The sequence below is a fragment of the Cydia amplana genome, chromosome 24 (assembly GCF_948474715.1).
Source record: "Cydia amplana chromosome 24, ilCydAmpl1.1, whole genome shotgun sequence".
Taxonomy (NCBI): Eukaryota; Metazoa; Arthropoda; class Insecta; order Lepidoptera; family Tortricidae; genus Cydia; species Cydia amplana.
This window is the reverse complement of record NC_086092.1, coordinates 277,326-301,940: the sequence shown is the minus strand read 5'-3', so window position 1 is coordinate 301,940 and position 24,615 is coordinate 277,326. Positions and strand designations below refer to the sequence as shown.

At 38.9% G+C, this 24,615-nt stretch overlaps 3 protein-coding genes across 4 annotated transcripts in view; 2 read left to right on the top strand and 1 right to left on the bottom strand.

Annotated features, from left to right (window-relative positions):
* LOC134658982 (centrosomal protein of 72 kDa) overlaps nucleotides 1-5,453 on the bottom strand; it is a 49,819-nt gene extending 44,366 nt beyond the window's left edge. Inside the window, exon 1 of the mRNA XM_063514587.1 lies at nucleotides 5,227-5,453. Coding sequence (XP_063370657.1) covers nucleotides 5,227-5,306 — 80 coding nt within the window. The 5' untranslated portion in view covers nucleotides 5,307-5,453. The remainder of the gene's footprint in view (nucleotides 1-5,226) is intronic.
* The window catches only part of LOC134659138 (protein ERGIC-53), a 250,244-nt gene that overhangs the window by 123,071 nt on the left and 102,558 nt on the right, over nucleotides 1-24,615 (top strand). The window lies entirely within an intron of this gene.
* Nucleotides 6,020-24,615, top strand: part of LOC134658980 (vacuolar protein sorting-associated protein 53 homolog) — a 41,342-nt gene continuing 22,746 nt past the window's right edge. Inside the window, exons 1-6 of the mRNA XM_063514586.1 lie at nucleotides 6,020-6,204; nucleotides 7,023-7,229; nucleotides 7,841-8,059; nucleotides 9,105-9,228; nucleotides 14,761-14,879; nucleotides 18,854-19,021. Coding sequence (XP_063370656.1) covers nucleotides 6,082-6,204; nucleotides 7,023-7,229; nucleotides 7,841-8,059; nucleotides 9,105-9,228; nucleotides 14,761-14,879; nucleotides 18,854-19,021 — 960 coding nt within the window. The 5' untranslated portion in view covers nucleotides 6,020-6,081. The remainder of the gene's footprint in view (nucleotides 6,205-7,022; nucleotides 7,230-7,840; nucleotides 8,060-9,104; nucleotides 9,229-14,760; nucleotides 14,880-18,853; nucleotides 19,022-24,615) is intronic.

Genomic DNA, 24,615 nt, shown 5'->3' with positions numbered 1-24,615 from the left:
CCATACTTCGAAGTTCGAACTGAAACTCAAAAATTTTTTTTTCATCAAACCCATACGTGTGGGGTATCTATGGATAGGTCTTCAAAAATGATATTGAGGTTTCTAATATCATTTTTTTCTAAACTGAATAGTTTGCGCGAGAGACACTTCCAAAGTGGTAAAATGTGTGTCCCCCCCCGTAACTTCTAAAATAAGAGAATGATAAAACTAAAAAAAATATATGATGTACATTACCATGTAAACTTCCACCGAAAATTGGTTTGAACGAGATCTAGTAAGTAGTTTTTTTTTATACGTCTTAAATCGCCTAAATACGGAACCCTTCATGGGCGAGTCCCGACTCGCACTTGGCCGCTTTTCTGCTACTAAAAGTTCCATAAGACTAGATGGTCGTTCGGTCATCTCCTCCTTCCTCACTTCTATAGTACAGTAGTTCTGAGAACACAAGTCAAATTCCTTGACTGCAAACCTACTGCATAATAAACACATAAGTAATAAAAGACAAGGCTAACAGGATTCAATACTTGTTAATTTAATTCAAAACAATCATACTAGTCATCAGGCAGCCGACGTGCGTAGGTTACTACTACTACTAACATAACAACACGTAACTGGCCATCGGAGGATCTTATGTCTTGGCTTGTACTGAATCCAATTGTCAGTAAGCTGTATTGACGATGGGGTCGATGGGACAGTCGCCAATCGCCATCAGATATATATCGGAGCGGTCAACGTTCTCAAAAATATCTTAGATGTCACGTCATGGCGATGGCGTTAGAGTGCGTGTTCAGATATTTTAGAGCAACTCCGACGCTCCAGAATATCTGATGGCGACTGTACAATAATTAAACTCTCTAAGGCTCGTAACGAACTACGAGAATGATGTTATCGCAGAGGGAATCAAGCAATTTTGAATTCTATGCAAACGGAATATAGTGAGTTGAAAACTAAAAGTTAGTTGGTCCGCGGTTTGAGTTTAATGTCTATTAATTAGCGGGTGAGGTTAACAATAACAAAGTTAAGTGAAGGAAAGTTAGTGTTGTCTAGTTTTATTACCGTGCCAAAACTAAGCGGTTTCTAAATTGTATTGACAAAAAACTGCTTTTTTAATTTTTTAACTTAGGTATTTGGGTCTTTTTCCTCTTATCAATGCAAAATAGGTACAAAATTGGAATATTTTTATTACAATCACAATATTTTGTTTAGGATAATCCTTGTGGACCTTGTGGTGCTTCGACCTTGCTCCGCTGCAGTTGTATTGCATTGCAATATGACTGCTGGCGACGTATTTTCGCCTTGTTATGAGCGAGCTGCGAACTTGCGAAGTCACGCGACTGAGTCACGGCTGTGACTGTACAATCAGGTTGGGGACAAAGTATTCTGTAGGGACAACATTGGACTATTTTCATTTCAATTTTAGTTTGTTTAGTTTAAATCTTGTTGTGCGCTGGTTTTGCACCGCTGCCGTGTGAACGAACCTGCCATGAAAAGTCATGTTCATATTGTTAGGAGCAAGTAGTTAAGTGCTCGCAAGAAGTGAGCCACGGTTGTGACTGTTCAATTAGGCTAGAGACACCGTATTTCGTGGGGACACAATGTTGGGGTAAGATCTGACTAGGTACCTACTACCTACCTACAAAGCTTAGAAATAAAGGAAAGAGGAAAAACGGCTGCTTCATCCAAGAATAATTTCGAAAATTTTGTGATATTAAGGGCTACACCGAGCGGATGACCTATATATAGCTCGTGTCCTGGGACGCGCGCAGAGGCAGCTCCCGCCAAGGTGCAAGGGCTATATTAACAGTTGATGGAATCTAAAATGTACTTACCTACTATATTATTTTATTATTATTTTCTATTATTCGTTGGCTCGTTGGGTGGAACGACATCCGGAAGATTGCGGGTCACTTCTGGATGAGATTAGCTCAGAACCGGGACAAGTGGCGTACTAGAAGAGAGGCCTATGCTCAGCAGTGGGTAATATGATGATGATGATATTATTGAAAATTAACACAATGGACAAGATACTTCATACACAGCACTACATATAAGGAATACAATTCACTCTGTAATTTCGCAACTAACCGTGTGTTCAAATGAATAAACTTCACTTGTTTTACTTTATAAATGGCCGCAGAGACGTGACCTTGAGTTATTGAAGGATGCCTGTATGTTCGGCTCACTACCGGTTATGGATCATAAACTTCAGAGCACTGGCACTAGCCTAACGCGTGGGAATATAATGCACCACTAATAAACCTACTTACCAGAGGGCCTGCCGCGAACAACGAAGTTCGCAAATTGTGGGCATCTTTCTCTTCTACTCCAATTAAGGCGTAATTAGAGTGACACAGAAAGATGCCTGCAATTTGCGAACTTCGGTGTTCGCGGTAGGCCCTCTGTTTAAGTTTAATGTGGGTTTTATAGTTAATACTGAATAATTATAATTTACGTTAATGTTCCAGTCAGCTAGGTTTTTAAATGAACGAGCTATATTTAATAACTTTTGACCTCTGTAGATATAATACCTCGTAGAGTCAGACCTAGAAAAGTCTGCAGCGATTTTGATAGCCCACGCAGTGCAAGTGTTATTTATACGTCATAATTTCATAGAAGTTTGATGTTTAAAATAACACTTGCACTGCATGGGCTATCAAAATCGCTGCAGACTTTCCTTGGTCTAACTCTATTACATCTGCATAAGGTATGCAGTATACTTTATACCTATAATAAAACCAGTAGTTTAATGTAGTGTAGGTATCTAGGTATAGGTTACTCTCCCTAAATTAAGTATAGTGTAATTTTAGTATAAACCAGATTGGATAGAACATTGGCCAACCAAACTGTTATTCAGGGATCTGAGATAAAAACAAGAATGACACTAATTCACAAAATACATGACAGGACAAAATGCAAACAAGAATCAATAAATAAATAAAAGCCTGAAATAGCTGGCATTTAAAGATGTGGAGGGTTTTAATAACTCAAGTTTTCAATTATAAGTATGTATTATAACATCACCTATGTTACGAGACTGTATGACCATGTAACTATTACGCAACAACTGTCCACTTCATCTCAAGCGTCTTAAGCAAACTAATAAATATCCACTTAGGCAAAACTTTGAGACTCTAATGTGAATTTTACTTCCTAGCTTGTTGTGGATTTCTTGTATGCCTGGGGCACCTCTAGTGCCTACCTAGGCATTACAGATGTGCAAGTTGCGGAAAGTTTCCATAAAATTCTATAAATTCACGGAAATTTCATGAAACTTTCACTAGGAAATATGGGAAATTTAAATTTAACATTGAAAAGTTTCAATTCTCATACAAAAATGTAAGAAATTTTCCGAATTTTTCCAACGTTAAATTTCCGAAACATTTCGCAATTTTGGAAAGTTTCCTTAGGCACATCAGTACTAGGCATACAAGCAAAGTAGGCAGCCAAATTTGAATGTAATCATTTCAAAATGTAATAAACCAAAATTTAAGCAACTCTGTTTTTTCTAAGAGCCTATTGCAGCTGACTGTACAACAAGGTACTACTTACTTATACTTACTTTGCTGGTGCGATGACCCAAAATGGGTCTTGGCCTCCAACACAAGAGCAAGCCACTTTGCTCGGTCCAGAGATGTAGTCAGTTAATCTCTGATTGGCTAACCGTTTTGTCATCTGACGAGGCAGTTAACAGACAGCAGTTAATGGAATGTGCAGCTCACGGACTATACTCTGATCAGAAAGTGAAAGTGTTACACAATATTTGAGATCCACGTGTCTGTGGTGCATTATTCCACTAAAAAACTCATTTCACAATCAACTACATTGTCTAAAGTATGTATCATATTGTTATGATATTGTTATTATTATGGTCAATATGCTGTAAGCTAAAAGGCCTTATTTTTAAGAGACATGTAGGTCATTTTCTAATGATCCTTGTTTATATCTCACTGTTCTTCTGAATGCTAGCAACTTTAAGCAATTATAAATCTTATGCCATTCAGACAAATCTCAAATTAATAATTGCAAGTGCACAGGCACCTGCAATTATGAAGTTGCAATTTGAATTTGGCCCTCAGACCGCGACAATGCGACCTATTGGCCGTGCCGCCGGCGCGCACCGTATCGTGCAGAAACTCGCCGCTGCCCCGCGCCCTTTCACTGCTCAATGCGCTCCTGGCACTGACACCTACTCAGCACCTATTTGCGTGGCGATGGACGGCAGTGTATAGTGAATGCTTGAGATTCTGTGAGGCGATGGATGCTAGGTGCTCAACTGTTCCTATGTAATTTATCTATACTAGTCATGTGCTATTATTGTTGTTGATATAAGTATTATTGCTGTTAGTCTAAGTTTCGTGACGCATTGGTTTAGCTGTAAAGTCATGTAAACATGTTTATCAATAAAATAAAATAAAATTTTATGAGCCCTACTTAGTTATTGTGTGTAATTGTGTAGAATGATAGCTTTCGATTATGTCTTGTATAGTGTATTCATTACATTAACTCTGTCTGTAAGGAGAATAAGATCATAGGTAAACTCACTTCAATGATGGGCCATGCTTAGATGATAGATCAGCAGGCCATGGTAAATAATAAACAAGTCAGAGGAAATTTATTATATTGGGCTGTTAATGGTTGAGATTAATATCTAGCACTAATGTAATAAATTTAACGTTATAAAAAAATGTTTTTATAACATTAAAAGTTACCAATTTAAGCCAATGGACTTGCATAAAAAATAAATAACTTCGGGTTTTATTTTGTGAACAACATACATTTTGAATCTTTATTTTTAAGCTGTAGGATATTTTTCTCTACATCAAAATGTTTTTAGTAAAGCTGATAATTTGGTTTGATGTCTTTAATTAACACAAACCAAAATAACCTTACGCCATGAATGGAAACGTCTCAGGAGTAAACAAGTGAGTCACCCTACTACCTCATTCTATTAAGATTCCAATTAGTATCTACCAATTCATGCAAGCCTCACTTTAGGACAAGTTTAAGCAGATTTCACCTTATACATACACATTCTACTTTTACCGACTTTGTGTCTGCTGTAACGCACTGCAACAAAACAGCTGGTCGTACAACTTGTAGAAACCGCGCAAAAACCTCGGTTCAAGAACAGAGCTCTCACGACCACCGCGCCACAATGCAAATGCTCGGTGACCGGAACGACAATTATCCACGCCGTGCCCTTAATAACACCCTAATGACACTCACCAGCAGTTCAACTTCTTTATAGACGACAAATCAGACTGTTTGGAACGCGCTATCACCATCTCTTCTGTCAAACGAGCCATGGTCACACAGCACTTCACAGGTTCGGAGTATAATATCAAACTTAATACAAAACACGAGGGTTCGTTCTTAGATCGGCGCGAGGTGCGGCATGGCGCTCCGGGTCACGGCAACTTCGAAGCGAGCGCGAATAAAAACTAAAAACAATACACGGTAAGGTGAACGTTCGTGACCATCCGTCACCATACGTCACTCGCTGAGGGGTATTTTAAACCTTTAACTAGGCTGATAAAACCATTGGATAAAACGACGACAAGACCAAAGAGTAAGCATAGTTTGTCAAAGGGCTGTCTCATTTCAAACATACACAGAGATAATTATACTATCTTTGTCTTACACTAGTACTAGAACCCAAAAGAAAAGGATGAGTATCTATAGTAGAAATAATTATAATGGAGAAGACTTTCATCGAGAGCTAGAATGAAGTTAAGCACTTTTGAAAAACGCTTCAAAGCTGTCATTTTTGCGTTTTGTTATTAAGGTGTAATCATATTGAGGAATATATTAAAATAAAACTTAAGCCTTCTTTTAATACCATTCATCACCACAAACAATCAAACAAATACGAGGTTGGAGTCACACTGAATCATTCCTGGCTACGGTTCACCATGAAATCGAAATTATTGAAAGGAGGTTGGTTGCATTCTGCATATCAAAACGCACAGGAAAAGTGACGTTACACTTATTTGACATTTGACATTTGACAGTGCAGTTAATCCTAATATTTGAGATTTGAGGAGTTGCAGACGAATGATTTCATCAGAATTAGGGTGAAACATGGAGTCCAACGGGCTGGACGACAAGGATGTGGGGCCGGAGGTGCAGATCAGCTTCCCCGAGTCCGTGACGAGCCGCATCGAGGAGCTCATGGGCGGCACGGAGCAGTTCGATAGCGAAGAGGTAAACAAAACCAGATTTCTATATTTTAACACGTTCTGATGCTTATATACCACTGCAGTATGCATTAAAAGGATTTCCTTACTAGCAGTCAAGTTGTTTTTATAATATGAATCCCTAAGTTTAATAAAAAAGTCTAGTAAACATTGGAATATTAAAATGTAATCCTTGGCTTTCACATACAACATTCTTGACCGTTTTCTCATAGGTATGTACTTGTTGGTTCTCTAACCTTTTTCTTATTTTATTGAGTAACCGATTTGGCAGTGGCCCTGGAGGCCGGCTTTACTCATTTAAATAGCATTATTGTCCATATTTGGGTGCCCCGAAAACCAGCGCCGTGTCTTACAGACAATGCTTATGCTGAGTGGCATCCTATTTGGTGTACGTTTCTTTATTTAATTTCCTGTTGTACCTAATTTATGTTTTTATGCCAAATAAATATTTTCTATTCTATTCATATTGTATGCTACTCGTAATATTACCTACTGGTAAGACCTTAATTATGTACTTATTGCTAGTGTCCGACCGAAACATGTTGTTTTGCCGAAACCGAAACTGAAGTTCCGAAACTTCCCAATCCCGAGATTGGCTCTAGTTTCGGCCGAAACCGAAACTTTTGCAGATTTATTAAAATCGTTGAATAAGTTTCATTAAACCGCTTTTATACAACGCAATTTTGACAACATTTAATGATTTACCTATTTAACCTAGATAGGATAACTTCCTATACTCTAGTGGCCTATTTCCTTAATACTTTGATGCATAATTAGAGCTTTTAATTGAAGGTAAACAGCAATAAAACTTGTACTTATTTTCAGTTTGACGCAGTCTCCTACATCAACCGAGTGTTTCCGACGGAGCAGTCTCTAGCAGGAGTAGACAGCGCAGCGGCTCGCTGTGAGATGCGACTGGCCGGGGTGGAGGCGGACATCAGGCGTCTTGTGAGAGACCAGGCCCAGCAGCGGCAAGATGGGCATGAGGCGCTGCTGCAGGCTCAGCAATGTATTGCTGACTTAGCTTTACAGGTATAGTCCTTCAGTGTAGAACTTCAGATGCTTCTCTCGGCTTGCAAGAAGCAAGCTAACTTCCTTTTCAAATTCTAGGACTCTAGGTCTTGTAGCTAAGTCCTATAAAATAGCACCATATAATGTACTGTAAAAATGTAATGTATGCTTATAGCTGGTCAAGCAAATCTTGTCAGTAAAAAAAGGCGCGAAATTCAAGTTTTCTATGGGACGATATCTCTTCGCGCCTATATTTTTCAAATTGCCGCCTTTTTCTACTGTCAAGATCTGCTTGACCAAGTATACATCCTGTGCTGCACCATAGTGTTAACAACTATGCCAATTTTAGTGAGTAAAATAAGCTGTCTATTTGTTTTTATTATGACAAAAGTCACTTGCTGCATGTTCTAGTTTACTAAACATTTGGTTTGTTATTAATGTGTGTCCCGCCGAGTTTGTTGCCGGTCCCATATTGGGATACCCTCCTCCAATTGAGGGGGGATTTAAATCTTCTCGGGGCAGAGGTGTAGGGTTGGAGCGTTAGTTTTATTTGACGTTCATAAGCGCATTGTAATTATGCCTACTTGAATAAACTATCTTTTTATCTTTTTTTTATCTTATCTTTTCTTCAGGTGACAGACATAAACAAGAAAGCAGGTCGCAGCGAGAGCATGGTGCGTGAGATAACCGCCGAGATCAAGCAGCTGGACCGCGCCAAGAGCAACCTGACCGCCGCCATCACCGCCCTCAATCATTATCACATGTTGTGTGGGGCTGCCACCTCGCTCCGCGCTATGGCCTCGCAGAGGCAGTACAGCGCTTTACTGCCACCTTTGCAAGCTGTCATGCAGGTAATTAAAGCAAATAAGTTTCATCTCCGAGTCTCTTTATGCTTGCGATAGTTGTGACCTACAGTAAGGACTAATAACAATGTTTTTAGGGTTCCGTAGCCAAATGGCAAAAAACGGAACCCTTATGGATTCGTCATGTCTGTCTGTCTGTCCGTCCGTCCGTATGTCACAGCCTCTTTATTCCGAAACTATAAGAACTATACTGTTGAAACTTTTTAAGTAGATGTATTCTGTGAACCGCATGAAGATTTTCACACATAAATATAAAAAAAAAACAATAAATTTTGGGGGTTCCCCATACTTAGAACTGGAACTCAATTTTTTTTTCATCAAACCCATACGTGTGGGGTATCTATGGATAGGTCTTCAAAAATGATATTGAGGTTTCTAATATCATTTTTTCTAAACTGAATAGTTTGCGCGAGAGACACTTCCAAAGTGGTAAAATGTGTGTCCCCCCCCCCTGTAACTTCTAAAATAAGAGAATGATAAAACTAAAAAAAATATACGATGTACATTACCATGCAAACTTCCACCGAAAATTGGTTTGAACGAGATCTAGTAAGTAGTTTTTTTTAATACGTCATAAATCCCCTAAATACGGAACCCTTCATGGGCGAGTCCGACTCGCACTTGGCCGCTTTTTTTCAGTTATAATTGTAATAAAATTTATCGTGGCGTACCTCATCAACTATAGTTCGTTTTTTTTAGCATTAGAAATAAGGTAAACAATCTTGATGTGTCTTTTAATTGAAAAACACAATTTAAAAATAAGTTACGGTAAATATGTAACAATTATGAATCTAATACGATCTTTTATAGTCTTCCGCTTTCATAAGTAATAGTTATTGATTTTTAAAAAGTGTTTTTCAATTAAAATACATGTCAAAATCGCTTACCTTCTTTCAAGTTCTTTCTAATGCTAAAAAAAACGAACTATACCTTACATTTTCTGGTCCTTCGAGCCGGATATAAACAGCTCCATAGTTGTGAAACAAGCAGTGAACTAACATGTGACTTGTATCTTGTACCTTGTATCGGGCAGGTGCTGGCTCACTTCGAGCGGTACCGCGACATCCGCACGCTGAGCGCGCTGCGCGATGACGTCACCGCGCTGCGGCGCGCGCTCGCCGCGCAGATCCTAGCAGACTTCAAGGAAGCCTTCACAGGTATAGTTTGTAGCTTTCTAATAGACCCCGAAGGCTAATCCTATTGTCTATTGTTAAGAAAAACCGCTCGTGCCACGTGCCACAACCACCTGCATTAAAAAACGGTACTTCGGTTACTGAGTGCCGGCGAGTCGAACGCTACAGAACCAGTCTAAAATGTGTCATCGAGATGCGTAACAAAGGCGCGTTATCGGAGAGCGCACCTACACTGGTTTTTTGAGCGTTGGACTAGCCCGCGCTCAGGCGCCAAATAGAATAATTAGGACCCTTTTTTGCAGGTAAGTAGCACGTGCGGTTTTACTGAACAATAGACAATAGGATAAGCCTTCGGGCTCTACTAGAAAGCTACAAACTATAATAAATAATAATAAAATAAAATAAAAAGCCTTTAATTTCATGCAAGTAACATAAGTTAAGTACACTGTTTTGGAAACGAGCTAAAAAAGAAAGTGTTAATATTATATAGGTATATTGAGTGGTGTACCTATTATTAATTATCTAGTTTTAAGTTTATTGTTTTGCACGAACCCCTCCTCTAGGTGAAGGTGAAGGCCTCCTCTAAAGAATTCCATTCTATAGTAATTTAGTCTATATCTAGTCCATCTATAGTAATTTAAATTGTATTTTTTTTTCCTTATTTTCTCGTAATGCATGTTAATTATAAGATGTAATTATTTTTGAAAAGATGTGTCCCGCCGAGTTTGTTGCCGGTCCAATATTGGGATACCCTCCTCCAATTGAGGGGGGATTTAAATCTTCTCGGGGCAGAGGTGTAGGGTTGGAGCCGGTGTAGCTTTATTTGACGTTCATAAGCGCATTGTAATTATGCCTACTTGAATAAACTATCTTTATCTTATCTTATCATTTTTCTCTGTCCCGAGCTGTTAGTGGTCAGCCGGGCCCGGCTATTTGTATTATATCGTGTGCCCATGTGTATTATATCATGTGCTCTTGTGAGGTGTTGCTCTGCGTCACTTGCCCAGTGGACCTTTCCATTTCGTTACCAGTCCTAGTTGCTAGAGTCAGACCAAAAAAACTCTGCAGCGGATTTGATAGCTCACGCAGTGCAAGTGTTATTTTAAACGTCAAACTTCTATGAAATTATGACTTATAAACAACACTTGCACTGCGTGGGCTATCAAATCCGCTGCAGACTTTTTTTGGTCCGACTCTAGTCCATCTGTCGTCCTTTAGTCGCGCTACGTGTCCTGCCCACTTCCATTTTTAGGGTTCCGTAGCCAAATGGCAAAAAACGGAACCCTTATAGATTCGTCATGTCTGTCTGTCTGTCCGTCCGTATGTCACAGCCACTTTTTTCCGAAACTATAAGAACTATACTGTTGAAACTTGGTATGTAGATGTATTCTGTGAACCGCATTAAGATTCTCATACAAACATAGAAAAAAAAAACAATAAATTTTGGGGGTTCCCCATACTTAGAACTGAAACTCAAAAATTTTTTTTTTATCAAACCCATACGTGTGGGGTATCTATGGATATGATGTAGATTACCATGCAAACTTCCACCGAAAATTGGTTTGAACGAAATCTAGTAAGTAGTTTTTTTTTAATACGTCAAAATCCCCTAAATACGGAACCCTTCATGGGCGAGTCCGACTCGCACTTGGCCGCTTTTTGTGTTTTAGCATAGATTAAAGCATCTTTGGCTTTGGTGATGTTTCTAATTTTGGTGTGACGAGTTTTTTGAATTTTTTTAATATTAAGCATGCTTCGTTCTATTCCACGTTGTTCACAGGTAACACCTCCCTTTATCACTACATAGCAGGGATGTTGCGAACATCCGCATCCGCATCCGTAACCGCGGAACTTTCGCATTATTTTCAACATCCGCATCTGCATCCGCATCGGCATAAAATGGATGCGGAGCTTATGCGGATGCGGATGTCGAACAAGTCGGTACAGGAACGTCTTAGCGGCGGCGTAAGTGCTAGGTAATTTCGTCATTACCTATAAAGAAATCGTCTACTAGATCCAGAAAAGTCGGCCAAGTTACTGTTTATTAAATATAACGTATTTATATTCTTGCTGAAATACTAAACGTTTCGTTTTTTTTAGTAAAAAAATACTAAAAATGTAATATTTGACGTTTTCTAAGTACCTAATCTTGACATCAAAAAATCTGCATCCGCAACATCCCTGCTACATAGTATAAAACAAAGTCGCTTCCCGCTGTCTGTATGTATGCTTAGATCTTTGAAACTACGCAACGGATTTTGATGCTGTTTTTTTAATAGATAGAGTAGTTCAAGAGGAAGGTTTATGTATCATTTGTTAACCCGTGCGAAGCCGGGGCGGGTCGCTAGTGAATAATAAAATAAAAGAACTTGAAGTGACTTTTGTTTATATAGTTAGCAAGTTCCATAGAGTGACACTTTATCATATGATTAAAATTCAGACCATTATAAATCATTATATCTAATCTAATACCTTTAAACGAGCAATTCTTGTTTATTTATATATTTATTTATTTATATATATATTTCGGGGATCTCGGAAACGGCTCTAACGATTTCGATGAAATTTGCTATATTGGGGTTTTCGGGGGCGAAAAATCGATCTAGCTAGGTCTTATCTTTGGGAAAACGCGCATTTTCGAGTTTTTATATGTTTTCCGAGCGAAGCTCGGTCACGGAGTTTTGTTTTGACCGTCACCGAGGTCGGACGCGTCCCGGGGTGTTTTACAAGGGTGTACGCTATACCATTTTGTCGCCAGATGTGCGGGCCGGGCCGGACTGTGCCTTTTTTTTTTTGTATATAAATGACCGCGCGCGTTTTGTGTGTTTCGGTTTCGATTCTATGATTCTATTCATTACTATTAAAATATCTCATCCCGAGAAATGCCGGTTTAACGTATTTTTTATTATTTTAAAATGTGTAAAATCACTGCGCATACGCCGAAGTAAACCTCAGCGAAGTCGAGACATGAGTACGAGTTACCTGGTGAGAGATTTCCATTTTACCTCCAAATAACATGCTCATGTGGATTGAATCTCTGTATAATTGCATTGTCTGTTTTAAGCAGGGTAGCAGTACAAGCAATACTTGAACTATGTTGAGTACCTGTATGTTGCTGTCTCTTTACGAGCAAATGTAGACGATTACCTTCAATCTTGCCCCAAAACAGGCAACTACATACTAGTATAAGTACCGAAAGATGCAAGTTGATAAAACGAACTCTATGTTAATTTCGTCGTTACAATACCATTCCAAATTTGTTCTAAATTAACATGCGTCACGACTCACGAGGGACGCTGCTTGTACACAATTTTTTTTCCTTCGCACGAGTTTGGTTGGTGGAAGTTGTTACTTCAGATAATGTCGTGGCGGTCTCATGTGCCTACTGTATACCTATAGCGGCAACTTTATTTTATTCCTAACAACTGGACTGGGTTAGGATAGAGGTAATTGAGTAAGAAAGATGCCTATGCCTGTAGGTGGGTGTAGCTTAAAAAGGGAAAGAAGGGACCTCTTACGGAACCCACTGATTTCAATGTACAGCGAGACATACTGGGCGATTGTAAAGGGTTGTAAAAGGCGAGCAAAATACGCAAGACAGTCGGCTCAAAGAAACGAATCAAAATACAAAGGCCCGCAGAAGTAATGGCGGACACCGCTTCAGAATTATTTTTTATACTATCCGGCTTCAAGGGTCTTACAGCCCATCACAACATGTGCAGTTGCAATAAATGCCAAAAAAAAAGGGTACGAGGCATGGCTACTTTCACCACGACTACGCCGGGGCGCGAGGAATTGAAGGAATGTAACAGGTATGCTGGTAGAGACTTCAAAATAATACCATACAATTGTTTTATATATTTATATCGTCGATATATGAATTGCAAACTAAGAGATACCTACCAAGTATAACCGTAAATGGAATATTTGCATTGAGAAATATGAAGTTAAGATACCGGAACGGGAAGAGGGTGTCATGGGTCTTTAGCCCTAACTACCAAATAATATTCAGGTTTAACAATCAATTCAAGTGAAACTCGATTAATATATATTTCTGTAATTTTTATTGAATTGTTTCGTTTGTGTTTTTTTTAATCAAAGTGATAGTGCAATTTTCTCATGCCCGAAGTAAATATGTAATATGCTGATGTGCAAACTCTGTGTTTTTGCGGTTTTATTGTGTTAGAAGTGTCTGTGTTGTGCAGTGCTAAAATCCAGTTTTGTATGTCCTAGCGTGATTAAACTACTATCTATCTTTATTATTATTTTATATAAAGTAAAGGACCTCGCAAGTTGTGATTTTCTTTTTGTGCCTACTGAGTAATAATATAACAAACGTCAACCATTATACCAACCGGTAGATATTACTTACTCGTGCCTCCTGGGAAAAAAAAGGTCCCCCTAGAAATTCCTATATCTACAAGCTGCGCTACCTGTGCTACACTACACTTATACAACAGGACAAAATCCTTCGTCCACCTTACCGAAGCTCACCGTACGCTACGCAAGCACATACTTGGTCGTCGATCAAGAAACTTAATGACCACTACCTGCCTTCTTCATTATCGCAAGAAAACGCAGCACTCCACGCAGCTCTGGAATATAAAGAGAAAGAGAGGAAGGAGGGACGCCCGATATATACGTGGGAGGACTCACTTAACGACATTCGACACTATACTTACTAACCGACCCCGATCCTATTTGGAGTACATATCTGAAAACAGAAGCAGCCTAAAAAAAAACAAGCGGAAAAAAAAATATACAAACAACCGGAAACGGACACGGAATCAGAGCCAGAGGAAACGGAAAACGGTGGCGGCACTAGCGGTAGGATATCTAATACGGAGCCCCAAGTGACCTAGCACGCTTTGATTAGATCAGAGATTACGTAATAAAGACAAGATGAAGAAGAAGACATGAAGAAGACAGGAAGAAAAAGCAGTCATATTCCCTCACAACCAAGTATTTATTACACACCAAGTATAGTATCTATCTACCCCATGCTGACTTCACGATGCCTGTATTCGGGTCGGTTCAAAATTTCCCGTCTCTCCTACTATCCTGACTGCAAACCCTACACTCCAGTCCTATCTACTGGGTGCTCCGGTGTCTCGGGCAGGCTGCGGGCGCCTACGGAGGGGTGGCAGGGGTTGTTGCGTAATAAGCTGGTTTGCGCGCGTACTTTGTTTGATTTCGCGTTTGAGGCTTAGCCGGTGTGAGGTGACGCTGACACCTCCACTGACTCGATGCCGCTTAGGTTGAATCAGCAGAGTCGTACGAGCTTACAGGACTATTTGCCTCAACTACGCCTCCCCCCTGTAGTCTCCTCTTCCTAGTCCTTGCTGCAGGATCTGCTGGCTGGAGTTACCCCTAGTATCAGTATCAGTATCAGTATCAGTTTTCCGAGCGAAGCTCGGTCACCCAGATATTATCAGTATAATTTTATGTTGTATTATCTTGTGAGCGTTTTGGGGTCACCTGTAAGCCCGCAAGAGTTGAACACAAATAAAACAATTATAATTGTATAATGAACGTATTTGTTTGATATTGTTTCAGCTGGTAAAGCGAGCACGGTGTCCGCTAAAACCCTGAGCGAAGCGTGCGGCGTGGTGGATGCACTAGAGCCCAAAGTCAAGCGTGACCTGCTGACATGGTTCACTACCATGCAGTTGCAGGTCAGTCTTATCGTTTAAGAGCCAACAGGAGCTAAGATTTAAATATTTTAGGTAAATGTACCCGTCTCGCTAACGGAAGCGGCTCCTAACACTAGTGCGATAAGGACAAGGCGAAAAATCCTGCGTAAAAATATCAAAAATCGAGGTTTCGTACTCGACTGTTTCCTCCTCCAAAACTTAACCAATCGTAACCAAATTTGGAAATCTAAATGATTATGACATTATGTATGTATGTATGTATGTATGTATGTCACTTTATTGCACATAAACAGTCATTATCTGTGTCGGACCGTTTTGCTTTTTTGACTAATTGATGTCAGTTTTGAATAGCACGCCTCTCGTTGCGGCATAGTCAATTAGGCCATTTTGGCCATTTTTGAAGGGCTCTAGCGCCTTAAAAAACAAAAATATCAAAAAAAGCAAAACGGTCCGACACAGATATTGACAATATTAATCTGTGTTGAAAAAAATCATTGCTCTAGCTTCAAAACCCACGGAGGAAACAGTCGAGTACGTTTGTATGGAGAAATGACCACTCCTGTTGGCTCTTAACAGCCGCATATACATAGATAGGGTGTGGGATAGTGTGTCGTACGAAGCGACTAAGTCCACAAACGAAGCAAGAACGTATTTCGTTACAGGGGAGATGGTCGTCCTCTTAGCATTGGTTTGCGATCCATCTAGGAGAAGGATACTCCAAATAAAACCCGGAATGGAGTTTCCGTAAGGCGCGAGTAGAGTCCAACCCACAGACAAGACATCCTCTAGGCTGAGCATAGTAACGCTACCCCCTCTGCCACTTATACGGTAATTTTACTCCATCTTCGAGTCAATCACGGCACGGGATTCGCTCACCTCGTCCCCCCGCACCCCCGTATTTTTGGCAGCATCGGTTTCATGAAATAATTGCTCTAAACTCCGTCTAGAGGATTCCTAGTCTATGAGTCCAACCTGAAATAAGCGGCAGATTCCTGCAGCGGACCTGTCTCCACACGTATTGGCTCGCCTTTCCTGTGGGATAAGACAGTGAAGCCGAGAGGGTAATGCAGGTGCTGGGCATCCCTGCGTTTCCTTAATTCCGTCCCAGGTGGTGTAATAGGATATTTCTCCGGTTTTACGCCATAAATCGTCTGCATTAGACGCTAAGGCCAATGATACATAGACTGTGTAGAAAATATCGCTAGAATCACACACAGACAGGTACTGTCAAGTGTGAAAATATAAGCGCACTCATCATACTCAAAAATATGTCCCATAGCTCTTATGTCTGCGAATTAAAACTGTGGGACATATTTTTGAGTAAGTTGTATGCATCCATATTTTTTCACTTGACTGTATACAGTATGGAGTGTATGAGAGACACGAACACATACACAACTAAAAAATCGACACGGCACGGCAAGGGATCTTCCGGCGTATTGCCGAGACGTCCTCATGCATGCCGAGGCGTCTTTAAGCATGCCGAGGTGTGCTTGGGGATGCCGAGGCGTTCTTAGCATGTAAGACACCTTGGTATTATACCTGGGAACGCCTGAAGGATGAAGAACGCCTTGGCATTTCCAAGCACACCTCGGCATGCTTAAGGACGCCTCGGCATGCCTGAGGATGCCTCGGTAATATGCCGAAGGATCCCTTGCCATGCCGCGCCGATAGTGGGCGCCGAGCCTATTTGTAAATTTTATATTAAAGGAAAGAATGGAAAAAGTTACGCTTCCGGCAGGACTTGAACCCGCATCCTCCACAATCCGTGTGTTGCTCTTAACCAATTGCTGTCTATTTGTCTACTCCAGCGGTTCTCAATCTTTTTTTTTGACGGAACCCTTTTGGAAAGCGAAATACTTGATGGAACCCTACAATACGGTGGCGGCATAGTAAAATTTTTCGAGGCGACTGCGAGGCGAAGAATTTAGAACACTATGCTATAGTGTTCTAAATTCTTGCGGAACCCCTGCAGGGGTGTCGCGGAACCCTAGGGTTCCGTGGATCACACTTAGAGTATGGCTGGTCTACTCTGTGTATTGAACAGCAGATATTTGTCTGTGTGTGTATGTGTGTGTTAAGCATGTGCCAGACGGCAGACAACCACAGTTTTTGCAAGATGACATTGGTAGAAAAACAGTGGTTTCAAGCCATGTAGCGAGTGGTTGAAACCAAATTCCGCATGACCTTTAAACGCCCTTGGTAGACAGGCGTGCTCTTCCAACCATGAAGTTTTGGGCTCGTCGTAAACCATGTAGACAGCCGCGCTTCTACCTCGCTTCTACCAAGGTCATCTTGCAGAAACTGTGGTTGTCTGCCGTCGGGTTATTCCCACTAGTTACCACCAAGTTCTTACCAGTGGTAACTACTGGGAATTTTTTTCCCACCTTTTACCACTGGTAACTACTGGGAAAAATAATTCCCAGTAGTTACCACCAACTCGGTTTGGTGGTAACTAGTGGGAATTTTTATTCCCAGTAGTTACCACCAAAATTTTGTTAGAGTTAAATACTAATAAAAACAGTATAAAAAAATAAAAATAAAATTTAGAGTGATTTAATAAAACATTATTAAGTCGATTAGTGTTTTAGTAAACTGCCTTAAAAGTGACGAAAAAATATTGAAACAGTTTAACCGGTACTAGTACAAAAACTATAATATATGCAAGGATACATTTAATAATCCATTTAGATTATTTTTAAGTGATTTTATTCGGTAATTCAAAATCACTCTATATTTATACTATACTATTTTATACTGTTTTTATTAGTATTTAACTGTAACTAGGGCTTGCAAATATTCGAAACTTTCAGATATTCGAATATTCGACTTTTTCTGACGACGTATTCGAATATTCGAATAATTATTCGAATATTGTAAAAAATAAGAAAAGGAACGAGAAATCGGTTTATTATCGTTTTATTCAAAAGCTTTTTTCACATATTGCTAAAACTAAGGATATTTGGCAGAAATCACTTAATTGACTAGATTTTATCATCCTACTATTTATAAGATGCCCACATTTATAAAAACAAGTAAAACGCCAAAATTAGACGTATTTAATATTTCTAGATAAAACTTATTATAAATGCGTCGTTGCGTGAAATAATATAACTTTAACCATCCAAACACCTAGGTATGTAAGATATTTTTTTCAGTAGGTAATTATTTTATTTTCCGATTTAAATTAACTTGTAATCACTCAGAGGCCTGTAAAAAGGCCTTTAATTTCATTGTATTTTGAATCTTTATTGACTTTATTTGTTTTGGCAAGTTATTATTCCTAATGGTCGGCTAATTATATAATATTGGAATATTTAAGGGAAAAAGTTAGTTGAGTACTGGGTGGATTATTCGTCAGCTAAAGGTGCATGGTTAGATTACCAAGTTGGGCAGGTTTGGTATGATTAAATTTGAGAATTGCGATAAGTGGCAAGGTTTAGACTTCAAAAATTCGCTTAACGTACGCTTGTACTGAATAAACAGAATGACCCTTTAACTTAAAACTTACGCACCGTAAAAATAATATACTTTTTGATTTCGTTTTCTTTTAAATTGAGTTAGGTTTCACTGTATTCACGAAGTCTATCGAGAGGAATACAGTAAAAATATTATTTCCTTCGTATTTGGGTACCTACCGTTCCTCATTCACTGTAAATACCCGTAAAACACACAGAAACTGTAACTACAGCGGATGATATAGATTTTTTTATAGTAATAAAAAATATTCGAATATTCGAAACCTGAGCGGCCGAATATTCGAATATCAAAACAGGTCGAATATTCGACAAATTCGAATATTCGAATATTCGAATTGCAAGCCCTAACTGTAACAAAATTTTGGTGGTAACTACTGGGAATAATCTTTCCCAGTAGTTACCAGTGGTAAAAGGTGGGAAAAAAATCCCAGTAGTTACCACTGGTAACAACATGGTGGTAACTAGTGGGAATAACCCCTGCCGTCTGGCACATGCTTAATCTTTGTTTCGTTACAGGAGTACGAGCACCTGTTCTCCTCGGAGCAGGAGTGCGCGTGGCTCGCGCACGTGGAGCGGCGCTACGCGTGGCTGAAGCGCCACCTGCTGGCTTTCGAGGACGGCGCCGGGAACGTGTTCCCGAGGCCGTGGAGGCTCAGCGAGCGGATCGCCACGCACTTTTGTGAGGTACTGTACTTGGGACTTGCAGTGTTATGAGTAGGGATTACAAATATTCGAAACTTTCAGGTATTCGAATATTCGACTTTTTCTGACGACATATTCGAATATTCGAATAATTATTCGAATATTATAAAAAATAAGAAAAGGAACGAGAAATCGGTTTATTATCGTTTTATTCAAAAGCTTTTTCCACATATTGCTAAAACTAATGATATTTTGCAGAAATCTACTTAATTGACTACATTTTATCATCCTACTATGAGATGCCCACATTTTATAAAAACAAGTAAAACGCCAAAATTAGACGTATTCAATATTTCTAGATAAAACTTTTATTATAAATGGGTCGTTGCGTGAAATAATGTAAGATTTTTTATTATTAGGAAATTATTTTCCGATTTAAATTAACTTGTAGCCACTCAGAGGCCTGTAAAAAGGCCTTTAATTCCATTGTATTTTGAATCTTTATTGACTTTATTTGTTTTGGCAAGTTTTTATTCCTAATGGTCGGCTAATTATATAATATTGGAATATTTAAGGGAAAAAGTTAGTTGACTACTGGGTGGATTATTCGTCAGCTAAAGTTGCATGGTTAGATTACCTAGTCGGGCAGGTTTGGTATGATCAAATTTGAGAATTGCGATAAGTGGCAAGGTTTAGACTTCAAAAATTCGCTTAACGTACGCTTGTACTGAATAAACAGAATGACCCTTTAACTTAAAACTTACGCACCGTAAAAATAACATACTTTTTGATTTCGTTTTCTTTCAAATTGAGATAGGTTTCACTGTATTCACGAAGTCTATCGAGAGGAATACAGTAAAAATATTATTTCCTTCGTATTTGGGTACCTACCGTTCCTCATTCACTGTAAATACCCGGCAAACACACAGAAACTGAAACTACAGCGGATAAAATAGATTTTTTTTATAGTAATAAAAAATATTCGAATATTCGAAACCTGAGCGGCCGAATATTCGAGTATCAAAACAGGTCGAATATTCGACAAATTCGAATATTCGAATTGCAAGCCCTAGTTATGAGGTAACACTTTTCAGAGGTATGTAGGTATACCTATCATTTTTGTGTTTGTATAATAAAGAAAGGCTATTGTAGAGTAGACGATTATTTAACAGACACACACGTTACTGCTCGGAGGTACTTATCATTTTTGTGATGTACAGTCGAGTTCATAAATATGTACCTATGCATTTATTAACCTTAACCTTTTTAGGGTTCCGTACCCAAAGGGTAAAAACGGGACCCTATTATTAAGACTCCGCTGTCCGTCCGTCTGTCACCAGGCTGTATCTCACGAACCGTTGAAATTGAAATTAGACAGTTGAAATTTTCACAGATGATGTATTTCTGTTGCCGCTATAACATATAATACTAAAAACAGAATAAAATAAAGATTTAAGTGGGGCTCCCATACAACAAACGTGATTTTTGACCGAAGTTAAGTAACGTCGGGCGGGGTCAATACTTGGATGGGTGACCGTTTTTTTGTTTGTTTTTTTTTTTGCTTGTTTTGCTCTATTTTTTGTTGATGGTGCGGAACCCTCCGTGCGCGAGTCCGACTCGCACTTGGCCGGTTTTTATTTAGGTATTATATAATTTGTACCTTTTGTATGGTAGTACTTTTAAAAGATGTTTAAAACCACACTCACACAAACCAAAAGAGGGTAAAAGATAAGATAAAATATATGTAGCTTATTTAAGTAGGCATAATTACAACGCACTTATGAACGTCAAACAAAGCTACAACCGGCTCCAACCCTACACCTCTGCCCCGAGAAGATTTAAATCCCCCCTCAATTGGAGGAGGGTATCCCAATATTGGACCGGCAACAAACTCGGCGGGACACATACAGTAGAACCCGCTTAATACGATCACGTTTAATACGATTTCCCGCATAATACGCCATTTTACGCCGGTCCCTGCAATTTTGGCATATTTTCATATATTTTTTCACGGTTAATACGACTCGCGTCCCGCTTAATACGCCATCTATATATTACTTACCCGTCCCATTACGCACCATCTGCACGTTTGTGTTTTTGACATAACCGTCGCATTGTTTCGCAATACGCCGTTAGCCAACATTTTTTAAGGGGACGGTATATGACGTTTTCGATTTAGACCTCACTTTGTGCAATCAATTTGTTCAATGAATGATTAATAACTGCATTAAATTATACGCAAATCTGTTCACGAAGAAGCCGTGTACCGGCTCTTCACGCCATATTTTTTTTTATTTCCTGTAATTCTCTACAAATCGACACTAAAAGTGTCCAAAAATCAAAATATGGAGTTCCGTTTGAGCAAGACGCATTACAGTTTTGTCTTTGACAGTAATTGAGTTGTTGTGGGATTTTGAAGGCTAGATAACTAAACTACCAGATTATTATCTACTTATATTTTTACTCACAAATACAACACAGAAATTCAATCCCAAATGTAAACTTTCGTATAATTTCCATACATTGACGACATCACTCAAAACTCTTCTTCGAGTCAGATGGCCGTTGGCCTTGCATCGAAGCAGACGTGTACGTCGTCATAGCTCGTTTTTGACATTAATAAAGACATTTCATCATATACGCATACGAAAATGTATACCAGTAGATAAATTGTATTTCATAAAATAGGGTAAATAAATATAATCACGTCGAGCTCCAGTCAAATTTTAAATGTGAGTTGTTGTTATTTACGGGTCGTAACGGTCGAAAACAGCAGTAAATTATCCTAAAACAATACGATTACAATCGAATTTAAGTAACTTGTTCCTTCAAAACCCGCTTAAAATGAAAAAAGTTTAAAGACTCGTTTTACTGATTGGGATTGATTTTCATTATGCTGGTATCAATTTTGCGTCATTATAAAAATGTATATGACTTCTGTACGTCAATGACTTTTGATGTCAATTAATTGTAATCTTGTATTTATGTTAGAGAATATTATATGTTCATTTAAATATTACTCATCTATTAATACGAAGCGTAATTCGTTTAATACCTAAAGACTTGCAGTGTCTACACCTACTTTGTTGACGTTCGTTCCGTCTATGTATGCGATTACGTAACGTGCTGTTCTGATAATCTTCAAGAATCAAGATAATTAATAACGGCAAGACCAGCATTTAGTACCAGCGAGTTTTGCGGATTTGGAGACCGAGATGAAGCTTACAGGCCAATATCGCTGCGGCCTGGCCTGCTTATTGTTATGTGTATAAATCGAATGTTATATTAATTTACTATAAAAAACAATGTTTTATTTCAATGACATTCTGTGCGTAGAGGTATGTATGTTTCGGTGATTATAAGAATTATGTCCACACAATAATCGTGCAAAGCAGAGACTGCATTATTTCTTTACGGTATAAGCGGTAAGGAAAAACTCATTGGTATCCTGGCTCGTACCAATAAGTTTTTCGGAACTTATGTACGAAATATCATTTGATATTTACCACTAGCTTTTCGGTGAAGGAGGAAACATCGTGAGGAAACCTGCATACTCGTAGTGCATACATTTGCGAAGAAATTCAAAGCTGTGTGTGAAGTCCCCAATCCGCATTGGACTAGCGTTGAGATTATTGTCTATACAGGGTGGTCCAAACCGTGACGTCCAAAAATCGTGGGCTATCATAATGTACCCCATATGTATGTTAGCCGATTTTTCGTACTTTTCAAGTTATGATTTTTTAAGCTTTTAACTTTTCCTATGTAGGTAATATTCTCCGACCGTCCTTAGTCTGGGACCGGTCTGAAAACCAGCGCCGGGCACCTAGGCCCGGCACACGCTGAGACTGGAACCCTTTGCCTAATACAAAGATCTTCTCACTTTTGTTTTGTATATGATAACAACTGTTTTATTTTATTATGTAAGTAATTCTAACTCTATTTTATGTTCATGTATGTGGCAATAAACAATTCTTATTCTTATTCTATTCTTATTCTTATTCCAATGAAATTCCGGGGTTCCCATACAGAGTGGCTGAAAAATAACTGCATTCCGTTGCCAAGGAGGTGTTGGGATTATACTGAGCAACTTTTATTATGGGACCAACCCCGAAATCGCGAAAAAAAATTGGCTTTTTATACATTTTGGCTAGTCCATTTTCTATGGAAGGGTAATTTTTTTTCGCGGTTTCGGGGTTGGCCCCATTGTAAAAGTTGCTCAGTATAGTCCCAAAACCTCCCTGGCAACGGAAATGCAGTTATTTTTTAGCCACTCTGTATGGGAACCCCGGAATTTCATATGAAAAGTTAAAAGTAAAAAAAAATCATAACTCGATAACTACGAAAAATCGGCTAACATACATGGGGTATATTCTGATAGCCCACGACGTGAGGAATCTAAAAAAAAATTTTTGGACGTCAAGGTTTGGACCACCCTGTATATAGGCTGAATTATTATTATTATTTATAGGCGGTACGGTACCGTTATTATTTATCAATACCGCTTCGTTTTGAAGGTACTATACCTGTTGAAATATAAAGTACGGTACCGGTATAAAATTGCAGCAGGTACAACAATTTTTTATAGGTGTACAGTCAGCTGCAGAGAAAAGGTACCACCCCTGCATACAATCTTCTATGCAGGGGTGACCTGCAGCTGACTGTACCTAAACCATCACTGATCGAGCGTAGGCGAAGGTCTCCGTTTCAGCTTGGGCAAAAATACTTTCGTTTGTTCGAATGTTCTCCTTTGCATATCACATTTCTCAAATATCTCGAGAAAATTTGTAAGCAGGTTCGGTAGTTGGATATAATTACTCGGTTTCTTTTTTTTTTATAAGTTCTAATAGGCAGAGATTGTCATAAAGGACTTAAGCGACAGTAGGGTCTGTGGTACTTAAGACCATTGTGATTATTCGTAGTGTCCGACCGAAGATTCGGTTTCGGTTTCGGTTTCGGCCAGTTTCGGCCATAAAATCATGTTTCGGCCGTAGTTTCGGTTTCGGCCAAAAAACGGCCGAATCTTTCGGCCTGGCCGAAACATACGAAATAGTACTTCGTATTATGAAACTAAACTATGTGACAAAGACCAAAAGTTGGCGAGCAAGTAGGACAACAATATTTATATATACAGAAATTTGTGTTTCGGTCGGACACTAATTATTAGGTACTTACTGATTACGCTGCGCCGCGTGGAACGTGAGGTGCGTTGGGGTAAGTACATACAAATCATTCAAGAAAAAAATCCCTTTTAAGATCACTCGTGTGTCTGCCCCTAATAGACTAATTCAATTGAAATTTGGTACACATTTTTCACATATGACAAAGAGTCGGTGATCCAAAGATGGACTAGTAACGTAAATAAATAAACTTTTAACTTTGCGGCCATTTTTTTGTATCGTGTGATATATCAGATATTAAATTGTAAGATATTTACTAATAATAAGCATTGGTCACGTAAATTATTTTTAGTCTTTTTTTGCAAGTATGAATGATATAGAACATTATTTCAATTATTTTTAAAATTAAGCCTATCCAAAGGCGACTTGGAAGATGTGTCATGGGGATCTATATTCGTTGGGTGAAAAACAAGTTTTTTTGTCTAATTATCGTTTAAAACACAATCGATCGGCAATAAC